Source organism: Eublepharis macularius, chromosome 1 (genome assembly GCF_028583425.1).
Source record: "Eublepharis macularius isolate TG4126 chromosome 1, MPM_Emac_v1.0, whole genome shotgun sequence".
NCBI lineage: Eukaryota > Metazoa > Chordata > Lepidosauria > Squamata > Eublepharidae > Eublepharis > Eublepharis macularius.
This window is the reverse complement of record NC_072790.1, coordinates 182,440,267-182,452,396: the sequence shown is the minus strand read 5'-3', so window position 1 is coordinate 182,452,396 and position 12,130 is coordinate 182,440,267. Positions and strand designations below refer to the sequence as shown.

The 12,130-nt window shown below is 46.8% G+C and overlaps 1 protein-coding gene across 1 annotated transcript in view; it reads left to right on the top strand.

The window, feature by feature from the left end:
• Window positions 1-12,130, top strand: part of DNAH14 (dynein axonemal heavy chain 14) — a 447,800-nt gene that overhangs the window by 432,846 nt on the left and 2,824 nt on the right. Inside the window, exons 82-84 of the mRNA XM_054972406.1 lie at window positions 5,206-5,318; window positions 6,573-6,706; window positions 10,130-10,287. Of these exons, the coding sequence (XP_054828381.1) occupies window positions 5,206-5,318; window positions 6,573-6,706; window positions 10,130-10,287 (405 nt within the window). The remainder of the gene's footprint in view (window positions 1-5,205; window positions 5,319-6,572; window positions 6,707-10,129; window positions 10,288-12,130) is intronic.

Genomic DNA, 12,130 nt, shown 5'->3' with positions numbered 1-12,130 from the left:
TTGCGCCCCCTGTGGTCTCGGATCCGAGTCCATCGACCAGTCGTCAGATCCGACCGTCGCCGGATCATCGAGCCCCAACAGCTTCCAGCCGTGAGAGGCACCGCTCCGAGACTGGGAGCGTCGGATCCGGGCACTCGGTGGGTTCGTGCCATTGTCAGGCCTCCTCCTACATCCCTCCAGTCTACCACTGTCAGTGGGAAGGGGCTCCTGTCGGCTTCGGGTACTCGGATCCAAAGCCATCGACGTCGGCGCAAGGTTGGTTCCTTCCACCGTTCCGGGGTGAGGAGTCAACGCATGGTTCCGAGGAAGGGGAGGCTGAAAGCGTCGGGGATTACCGATCCGAGACCTGGCCAGAACCGTCCCCGGATGACAATGTAGCGCCGAGCACCAGCTCCCCGTACGAGGACCTGAAGATTTACTCCGATCAGATGGCCCGTATGGCTCAGGCGCTCGAGATGGACATCTCTTCAGCGACTCCCCAGACCAAAGACAAGCTCCTGAAGAGAATCTATGTAGATAACCCGGCTACCATTGGCTTCCCCATGTTAGAGGGAATTAAGGAGATCGTGGAAAGGGTTTGGAAGGTGCCCTGTGATCAGCCTGCTACGTCCAAGAGGATAGAGCAAATGTACAAGGTGAAGCAGGGCACCTGGCAGTCTCTGGCAAAGCACCCTCCACCCTCCTCGTTGGTAACAGAGGAATTCCAGCCTCGTCGGTCAGGCCCACCTTCAGCACCACCTGACAAGGAGGGCAGGAAGATAAAAGCGATGGATAGGCGCCAGTACTCCATCTCCTCCCTGGGCCTCAGGATCGCCAACTATCAGACGATCATGGCAGGTTACCAACTGTATTTGTGGGAGAAGCTGGCGTCCTATGTGGGGGACTTGCCTCCCGAAAAGAAAGCTGTGGTCTCCCTGCTTCAGACCGAGGCTGTGCGGCTGTCGAAGCAGCAGATGAACGCAGGGAGCCATGCTGCCAACACTGCTGCACGGGGGATGGCTTCGGCCATAGTCCTCAGGCATCACTCCTGGCTATGGTCAACGGCTCTCTCGCAGGAGGTGAGGTCTCGGGTCGAGAACCTGCCTTATGAGGGAGACTCCCTGTTCTCTACCTCGACTGATGAGGCTCTCAAAAAGAAAAAAGAGGACAGGCAAACGGCGCGATCCTTGGGTCTCGCTCCAATAGACAAGCCCACTTCCAGGCCACGGTACGCTCCACGGTACGCTCCGTACCACTACCAGGGCAGGTTCCAACAGCAGCGGCCTGGTTACCAGCAGTATCCTGCCTATCCGCAGCGGCACTACACCCCCTCACAACAACCCAGGAGGCGTAGACCCTTCAAGCCTCGCCCGTCACAACCTCCAGCCCAGCAGAAGGATCAGCAGGGTCTTGGGAGGCAGTACTGATGGGACACGCCAGCCGTATCCCCAAATTTTTCGGACAGACTGAGTCCACTCCTCTCTGAGTGGGAGTCAATAACATCTGACTCATGGGTCTTAACTATTGTTGAGAAGGGATACGGGCTGGAGTTCGTTGAGCTGCCTAGGTGCAGTTCACCCCTGACGGCTGTCAATAATACTATGGCCGAGCTGGATGTGGAGATCGTGTTGCTTTTGGCCAAGGGTGCTGTGGAAGAATTGGCCTATGAGGATTCTGTAAGGGGGTTCTTCTCTAGGTTCTTCCTGGTCCCCAAGAAGGATGGAGGTTTACGCCCCATTCTAGATTTGAGAGGCCTTAATGCCTTTTTAAAGGTTACAAAATTTAAGATGGTCACTCTGGCAGCTGTGATCTCATTGTTAAAGGAAGGGGATTGGTTTGCTGTCCTCGATTTGAAGGATGCATATTTTCACGTGGGGATACGGGAAGAGCACAGAAAATACCTGAGCTTTGTTTATCAGCGTAGAGTTTTCCGGTATAGGGTGCTTCCCTTTGGTCTATCCACTGCCCCACGAGTGTTCATGAAATGTGTGGCCCCTGTGGTCTCGTTCCTCCGTGAAGAGGGCTGTACCATCTTCCCATACCTCGATGACTGGCTCATCGTGGCTGAGTCAGAGGCTAGGCTGATGCGGGACATTGACTTGGTGCTTAGCACTTGTGACCGCTTAGGGCTCTTGGTAAACTTTGAAAAATCCAAGCTGGTGCCCACCTGCAAGGTTTCCTACATTGGTGCACTGTTGGACTCCACGGAGGGTAAGGCTTTGCTCCCCTTGGAGAGAGCTAGATCCCTAAGGGGTCTTGTGTCCATGTTTAAGAGGAACCGTTTCCAATCCGTGCGCACTATCCAGTGCTTATTAGGTCATATGGCAGCGGCTACCTCGGTGGTCCCCTTCGCTAGGTTGCATATGCGCCCTCTCCAAAACTGGTTTGTGCGGAGGTACGATGCTATGCAGCACCCTCCGTCCCTCAAGCTCTCCATCCCTAGGGTCATCCTGTCTTCCCTGGACTGGTGGTTGTCTGATGAAAATTTATTTAAAGGGGCGCCTTTTGGCTATCAGCACCCTGACGTCACTGTTACCACTGACTCCTCTCTGCTGGGCTGGGGGGCTTATTGTGGTGATGTATGTGTGCAGGGTGTCTGGTCTGAGAGGGAACAGACCCTCCATATCAATGTGCTTGAACTAAGAGCCATACGTTTCACACTTGTGTCCCTTACAGCACTGTTGAAAAATCGCCAGGTGTTGGTACAGACGGACAACACGACGGCCATGTACTACATAAATCAACAAGGGGGCACAGTGTCCATGGCGCTCTGCAGGGAAGCCACGCTCACTTGGCAATGGGCAATCAGGAATGGCGTGACAATTCGTGCATTACACGTGGCAGGGTCGGACAATGCCCGAGCAGATGCCCTGAGCAGGGTCTTTCTGCTGGACCACGAGTGGGAACTGAACGTAGAGTGCATTGGGCCGATCTTTCGGATGTGGGGTCATCCAGATATAGATGTATTCGCAACAGCGGCGAATACCAAGGCCCGAATGTTCTGTTCCAGGGCAGGGAGCGACCCCCTCTCTATTGGGGATGCCTTCCAGTGTACGTGGACTCAGGGCTTGCATTATATGTTTCCTCTGTTCCCTTTGATTCCCAGGGTCCTGTGCAAGATAGAGGAGGACGGGACGGACTGCATCCTGGTGGCCCCCTTTTGGCCACGGCAGGTTTGGTTTCCAAAGCTCCTGCGGATGTCCCAACGGACATATGTGAGTCTGCCCCCTCGGCGAGACCTTCTCCTGAATGGGAGTTTGGTCCATCACGACCCCAGGAAGCTGCACCTGACGGCTTGGCGGATCGTTCCTCCCCTGTAGGTTTTTCGGATGAGGTACAGAGGGTCCTCCTGAATGCTCGCAGACCATCCACTAGGCGCTCTTATGCGGCCAAGTGGCGCAGGTTCGAAGTATGGGCACTTGCCAAAGGGGTGGTGCCTGCCAGTAGCCCCCTAGGGGTTATATTCGATTACTTGTGCCACCTGCGGGACCTGGGCTTGAAGGTTTCCTCTCTCAAGGTCCACCTTGCGGCTATCTCTGCTGCTCACACCCAAGTTGATGGTGGTTCAGTTTTTTCTCACCCAAAATCCCGTCAATTCCTTAAGGGCATGTTCAACCTTTACCCACCTGTGTCCGCACCGATGCCTCAATGGTCGCTGTCCCTGGTGCTTTCACGTCTTATGTTGCCTCCATTCGAACCGCTGGCAACCTGCCCCTTGGACATGTTATCGTACAAGGTGGCATTCTTGGTGGCCGTGACTTCTGCTAGGAGGGTCAGTGAGCTGTCTGCGTTGCGATCTGACCCCCCTTCCTGGTATTTCATCCAAACAAGGTGGTCCTGCGTCCCTGCCTAGGTTTCCTGCCTAAGGTGGTGTCCGCTTTCCATCTCTCGCAGGATATTGCTTTGCCTGCGTTTTTCCCTCACCCTTCCTCGAAAGGGGAGAAGGCCCTCCATTCTCTAGACTTAAAGAGGGCCATAGCCTACTATTTGGATAGGACGAAAGGCTTCCGATCGAGTCCTCACCTGTTTGTGTGCTTTGGGGCCAAGGACAAGGGTAACAGGGCTTCTTCACAGACCCTGTCTAGGTGGATTGTAACGGCCATTAGCAAGGCCTATTCCCTAGCTGGGGTGGCTTGCCCGCTTCATGTCAGGGCCCATTCTACGTGGTCCCAGGCATCCTCCTCGGCACTCCTCAGGGGTGTGCCCCTGGCTAACATTTGCAAAGCGGCCACATGGTCCTTTGCTGACACCTTTGTAAGGCATTATGCCATAGATGTCAATGCGGAGCTGGATGTTTCGGTGGCCAAGGCTGTCCTACACTCCCTTTTTTCCTAGGGGAGTCTTGGAAAAGGGTTTCTTTGCGTACCTGCTAGGTACCCTTGAGTGAAAGGGTGTATATATGTATATTTATGTGTATATAAATGTAAATATTGGGTACTTATATATCACTGCACAGTTTGTGTAGATGTATATATGTATATCTATAGTGTTGTTGTTCTTGTTTTTTAATAAAATTGTGTTGGATTTCACCCCACCTTCCTTATTGTGTGAAGCTTGGTACACTCCCATGTGTGGAGGCACAGAAGAACGAAGATGAAAACAGGGTTAACATACCTGTAACTTATGTTCATCGAGTTCTTCTGTGCTGACACACATCCCTCCCTCCTGCCCCACTGTGAATTCCAATGCACGACACTGTGAGGGCTGTAACGAGAGTTGGTGCTTTTAAGCTGTTATGGCTAAGTTTATTGGTCAAGCGGCGGCAAAGGAGAACTGAGGGAAGGGGCCGTTGGTCGCTGGAGGAGCATATGACCGTTTGGGCGGGAAAACGGTCGCTGAGGCGCGCGACAAACAGCCCCTTCGGAGCTATAGAAGCTATAGAAAATTCTCCGGTGGCTGGCCTGCACCTGCGCAGTCCCCATGTGTGTCAGCACAGAAGAACTCGATGAACATAAGTTACAGGTATGTTAACCCTGTTTTGTTGTTGTTGTTGTTAAAATACTCAAAGAGCACAATTTCTAAACACATTTACGCAGAGCAATTGATTGAAAAAACGCCCAAGGTCTAATGCATACCCATGCTTTACTTTCACCATCCAGACTGGCATGCTATTTGCAAGCTGTATGTTCAGTAACTGCACACACAACTTGGAACAGGTGATCAATTATTTCACTCCTGAATATTTTTCTAACTTGAGATTGTATTTTATCTGCCATTACATAACAGCAACATTCTTATGTGTCATGTAAACCTCTGGGATCTTGGGTTGATGACCTCATTCTGCGACTGAATTTCTTTGCTATGTGGGCAAATCAAGTAATCACCTGTATGCAGACAAGGTAAAATGCAAATTAATGAAAATCCCGCCAATATATAAATATCAATATCTTTATTTTAGAGAGAACAGGTTTAAAATGTCATGGCTTGTACAATAATTTTGAATGTATTAGTTATTATAGCTGCTACAGGAATACATTTGAAGACAATAATCACAGCGTATCCTGTACAGGCAAATGCCTCTTTTGAATCAGATGTATATTTTAATTATTTTATATTTTAAATCATGGCTTTCCTTTATAGACAAAAGGGGATTTCCAATCCTTTAGGGATTGCCCTTCCTATGCAGATAGGAGATGAGATCAGTTTGCTAATCCACTTCTCCACTGAAGAGAGGTCCCAAACCTCCCAGGAAGACACTGCCTTGTCACAAAGATGCAGGATTTTAGTAGAGCTTCTCAGAATTCACCCTTTTTGTCTGCTTTTGCCATTTTTTCTCTGATTCCCTCTTCCTCCCTCCTCCCACCAGCTTGGCTAATCTTAGGTAGAGATGGGAACATCTTAAGAAAAGGAGAGCTTTATTTTCTTTTTCTAGCCAGTCAGATCAATCTTTCATGCATGCTTCAGCTGTGCTTTCTCCTCTCATTTGCACTGACAGGGGATTGGACCTTGGCTGCAGCAACAGACACATTCATTGGTGGGATTATCTAACTAGTTTGGCCTTTAAAATGATTCAACACATCCTTATTCAGGAGTCATTGTCTCTTCTCAGAGCCACTTTCTACCCTTTCTCCTCTCATAGTTTTTACTTCAAGTGGCATCAGGAATGCATTAGTATATCAGTTGATGCATCAGCTGATCCATTTCGCCACACCTAGCTGTGTCCATTCTTTCAAGCTGGCTGGGTCTAAGAGGTATGAGCCCTCCTCTGTGGAAAAAGCAGTGAACAAGCTAGCCCTGCTTTCTCTCAGAATGGTTAGGACAACCCACAAAAAAGTTAGGACAATGGTTAGGACAACCCTCCAGATTCTCAAGTGAATAGGAATTTGTGGTAAGAAATGTGCCTTTTAAAGATCTGTACTTTATCTGGCCAGTACTAGTTTACAGTGCATTATATTTTGTACTATATTTCTTTGAATATTTATATGTTTGTATTAGTTAAAGCCTTGCTGATACAGTAAGTAAATATTGATGTTATTACCTACCCAGTTTGGTCATTAAAAATTATTCAACCCCCCCCCCCCCGCCGCTTATTCAGGAGTGACCTGGCTATTTTGAAATTCAATATACTTAAGGATTCATTGTGTTTTCAATAGATATAACTATTTAGTGATGCTTAAGAAGCAAACTAGAACACGGCTTCAGCCTGGTGAGGATCCTGACTCCTTTAGTGACAGCAATCAGGGACACCCCAGACGTTTTTGGCTTCCAGGTTTCTTTTTCCCACAAGGTACAGAATTCCATGGGCAATTGTTTATCCATGCCCTTCTTTAAAAATGTTCTGCTTTTGCTTTACCATGCTTGTTAAAATGTGTAGGTTTGTTTTTATTTTTATTTTTACTACTAAATGCAAAATATTAGACGGGAAACAACCATGTTTTAATATTAGAGCTATCATTCTTTAAATTAGAGTTACCATTCTTTACAGATAATATAAGGTACGTACTGTATTTAGGTATGCTGTTTTAAGCAATTTGTGATTGATAACCAATGAGATTACTCTGGCTTCAATCCAGAGAAATGTACAAGTGCTGTGGACACTCCATAGTAAGTGGAGTTTCAAGGCGGGAGCGGTGGTGATATGGAATGATGAACTACTGCTTTATAACTTTGGAAAAGCTCATTGTCATTGTGCAGCCAATCCTAGGTTTAGACCCTAAACTATTTAAAATAATGTATTGTCGAAGGCTTTCACGGCCGGAGAACGATGGTTGTTGGGGGTTTTCCGGGCTGTATTGCCGTGGTCTTGTAGAGGGCCCAATTTTGGTCCCTCTGTATTGCCGTGGTCTTGACCAAGGGGTCAAGACCACGGCAATACAGCCCGGAAAACCCCCAACAACCACCATATTTAAAATAATCTCAGATAGTGTGATAGGGAAATACTGTTGGCTAAGGAGGTTGCAATATGTAACATGCAAACATTTGTTTTGAACCACACAGGAGGAAATGTAGATATGGGGGGTGGTTTAAAATGGTGACACTGAAAGTGAGAAAGATCTCTATCTCTGTTACCAGAAGAAACCTCCAGACATTATTAAAATCACCTACAACTGAATGCAGCATGACTTAAATGGGACTGACTTTGGCTTGATTATGATCACTACTTTGCAAATAAAAATGAAGTGTCTACTTGGTTGATTTTGGGGAGTTGCCTCAGATTGTTCCAAAGCAACTGTTCAGGGGGCCACTTCAGTTGATGTTGGCTGTTTTATACCTAAACATAGGGCTTTTTTCCTGCCGGACTGCTCCAGAATGGCGTTCTGGCAGTTCTCAAAACTGCCCCCTGCTACTGGCCATTTCGGGCCCCAAATGGGCCCAAAACAGCCAAGAATGGGTTCAAATTGGCCTGGAACGGGCTGCTGCCAGGAGGGGGAACACTCCAACACATCCAGCAGTGGCCTTATCCTGGCCGTTTTGGGCCCAAATTGGGCCAAAATGGGCACAAAATGGCCAAAACAGCCACGATCAGGTGCAAAACAGCCAGGATTGGGACTCTGATGGGTGGGGAAACACTCCCTCGTCCATCAGCAGCCTGATCCTTGCTGTTTTGGGCATGATCATGCCCGTTCTGGGCCCCAAATGGCCAAAATAGGCACAAAACAGCCAGGATCGGGCCCGAAGCAGTCAGGATCGGGCCCAAAATGGCCAGGAATAGGCCTTTTCCAGGCAGGGGAACACTCCCCCACCCATCAGCAGCCCGATTCTGGCAGTTTCAGGCCCAAATGGGACCAAAAAGGCCAAAAGAGGCCCAAGATGGCTGAAATGGGCCTGAAATGGCCAAGATAGGGCCCAAGAAAGCCAGGATTGGGACTTCTCCAGGCCTAGGAACATTCCCTTATCTGTCAGTGGCCCAATCCTGGCTATTTTGGGCCCGATCCTGTCCGTTTTGGGCCCAAAATGGCTGAAACGGGCCCAAAATGGCCAAAATATGGCCCAAAATGCTCAGGATTGGGCCCTAAATGGCCAGGATCAGGCCTATGTTGGGCAGGGAAACACTCCTGGCTGTTTCAGGCCTGAATTGGGCCCAAAATGGCCAAAAGGGGCCCAAAATGGCTGAGACGGGCCTGAAACAGCCAGGATTGGGCCCAAATGGCCAGGACTGGGCCTCTTCCAGGTGAGGGAGCACTCCCCCACCTGGCAGTGGCCTGATCCTGGCTGTTTTGGGCCCAAATTGGGCACAAAGTAGGTGAAATGGGCCCAAATGGCCAAAATGCGTCCAAAACGACCAGGATCGGGCCCAAAATAGCCAAAAAGGGCCCCAAATGGCCAGGATCATGCTGCTGCCAGGCAGAGTAAGACTCCCTCACCCAGCAGCAACTCTATCCTGGCTGTTTCAGGCCCAAATGGGGCCAAAATGTCCCAAAATGGCCAAAATAGCCTGGGTTGGGCCTGAAATGGCCAGGATTAGGCTGCTGCCAGGCGAAGGAACACTCCCCCACTGTACCACTGAGTCCCACCACCTCTTTTCTCAGAAAAGAGCTCTGTCTAAGCATATGCAAAACCCCACATTCCTGAAAATAAGTTTGCTTTCTATTAGTCTTAAAGATATTAAATTTGAATCAAAATGAACTTGGAACAAGGAAGGCTTGGAGGTTCCCTTTTTCTACTTTCAATTATCCTGCCCAGAAAGGGCAGGTTAGAGACTAGGTGATAACGGGCCACAAAATTCTTCTCTAGTGTTTTTTTTAAAGTAATGGATGAATAACAAGCCCCCTTTAGTTTGTGAGGGAAAATGATCTGGATCACTTACTGATTTATCATGGATACAAGGGTCTTACTAATCTGCTGCTTACCTTATTTCAATAACCAAGGGGGATATGAATCAAAAGTGCCAGTAGTGGCTTTCAGAATGCCCAATATCTTTTAGACATTCAACGCGGTATGAAGTTGATATAATCACAGTTGATTGTCAGTGACAGATTATCACTTATTGAGTAAACTAAATTCATCATCTTCATTTTCTTCAGTCTAGGTATGACTGTTTGGTACCATGTCTATCTCCTCTTTAGTCTTTAGACTGCTTAAATTGAGAGAATAATAGCTTAATTTCAAAGTAAAGATGCTTTATGATGTCGTACACAAGTTTATACACAAATACATCTAAGCATATAGAGATGTTGGCTGTAAGCAGCACATGATATTACAAAAGAAGGATGGCTACTAGCAGTTCCACAACTTTTGGTTCTCTTCACACCTGTAAAATCTAGTAGGTAAAAAATTGTGAAATATCATCACGTTTTCAGTTTCTATACCATCCCTGTGGGGCTGACGAAATGCACAGTATGATTTCGTGTCATATTTTAAAAAAATATTAGATGTTATGTAGTCCAGGCAGAGGAAGATAAGCAGGCTGCTATTTTCAATGACAGTCACATTTAGTCACAACCTATATAACCATAAACACATTTTATAATGCACTAATATAATGGGATGATTAAGTTGATGGCAACTGATGTTACATTTGGGAATTGCCACTCATTTCTTCATTGTAAAGATTAAACTGATTCCTAATTTAAGGTCAAGTACAACTAAATTCTTAAAAATGAAATTTGTTAACTGGCCTCCATTACCATGGAGCTTTCCTCTTGCTAGTCCAATGTCTCCTGTTCCAACACATGCTATGCCTTTGATGTGTGCCTTTTTATTCCTGCAGGATTTCTTACTGCTGTTCTTCAGAATTATGCTAGGTTGAATGAAATATCAGTAGATTCCCTTACTTTTGTGCATAAAGTTCTTCCGTTTACTCAGAATAAAGAACAAGACCTTAGAGGTGTCAAGAGAAATGAATATATATTCAACAAAGCTTTTCAGGTAAGAAAACATGAGTTGGTGTATCATAATAGTCAGAAAGCTTCAGTTTGAGACTGGAAGAGCCTGGCTCAAGCCACAGAGCAGCCATGAACTTGGTAGGTAGCGACAAGACCAGGGATACTCAAAACATGGAATTAATTTTGTATATTTTTTCAATTTTTGAAGTGCAAAGTGCAAAAGTGCTATTGTGAATAAATACATTAATCATACAGTATAAATACAAAAATACAAAAATGCAAAGTCCATTCGTTTACAAACATGAAATTGTCAATTTTCACTGTCCGGAATTCATTCAAATCCTTAAAATGCAAAATGCCAATAATAGTAAAGGAAGCCGGTAGATAGGGAGTTGTGCCTGGTGTTGTTCATTCACAGTCCAAGAACTTGAATAAATATTTAAAAAAACCAGACCACCATTTATTGAAGGCAAAAGTTAATATAGCCCCAACTCCCCAGAAAATTGGGGGTCCAGTTAAAATGATTTGCCCACTAAGACTCATGGACCCTTCTAGATTCCAAAATGCCTTGGGGGATTTTAAAATCCCAGACACATGCCCTGTGGTGGCTGCTGTAGGAATGTGGAACGCAAAGCTCCTTGAAGCCATTGACACCATTGCTCCTTATCGGCCGCTCCGGCCCTTGGGACAGACATCAGCCCCATGGTTCACCACGGAGCTGGCTGACTTAAAGAGGGTTGGAAGACATTTAGAAAGGTGCTGGAGAAAAACTCACGCAGAAGCAGACAGAATATGCTACAGAACCCACTGGAGGACCTATGAAACAGAAAGTGGCAAAGAAACAGTATTTTTCGGCAACTATTGCATCGGCTAGTTCATGACCATCCCAATTGTTTAAGATATCCAGACGCCTCCTAACCCTGAAATCTGTACCTTCACAGTCCCAAAAACAATTAACTGTGAGGCCTTTGCTAAGTTTTTTGCTGATAAAATAACACGAATACGCTCTGATCTAGATGCTAGCTGCAATGCAAGCAAGATAGAAGAAATGCCAAATACATGATGCACTACACCAGTTTGGTGTAGTGGTTAAGAGTGCGGGACTCTAATCTGGAGAACCGGGTTTGATTACCCACTCCTCCACTTGAAGCCAGCTGGGTGACCTTGAGCTAGTCACAGTTCTCTGGAGCTTTCTCAGCCTCACCTACCTCACAGGCTGTTTTGTTGTGGGGATAATAGTAACATACTTTATAAACCGCTGAGTGGGTGTTAAGTCATCCTGAAGGGCAGTATATAAATTGAATGTTGTTATTATGTTGTTGTTAGTTGGACTGCTCTGAACCAGTCACAATGACAGATCTTAACAAGATCTTGATGTCTATGAAAACCACTACTTGTGTGCTCGATCCTTGCCCATCCTGGCTGTTAACCTCAAGTAAGGACCACTTAAGTGAGCCACTAAGGTTTATTGTAAACCAATCACTAATGCAGGGCAGCTTTCTAGGCTGCACACAGGTGAAATCAGCAGCAGCCTGTACATGGGCTTTCTCCGTGGTGGCCATCCTGTGGAATGACCTGCCTGAGGAAGTCAGAAGAGCCCCCACTCTCCTGGCTTTCCGTAAACGATGCAAAATCAAATTATTCAAAAAGGCTTTTTACTCAAATGGGAGGGCTGCATTGGAGGGATGGGGTCTCAGGTGCTTCACTAACAAGTTGGGGATCATAGACTTCATCACCATTTTTGCCTCATATATTATCTGCTACTTTAAATATGTACTCCTATGTACAACCATCACTCCATGCTGTCTAATGTTAGTCCTAGAATTGATTATGTTTTGCTTCAGTATCTCTACTATGTCTTGGATCCTTACTAATGCTATGTCTTC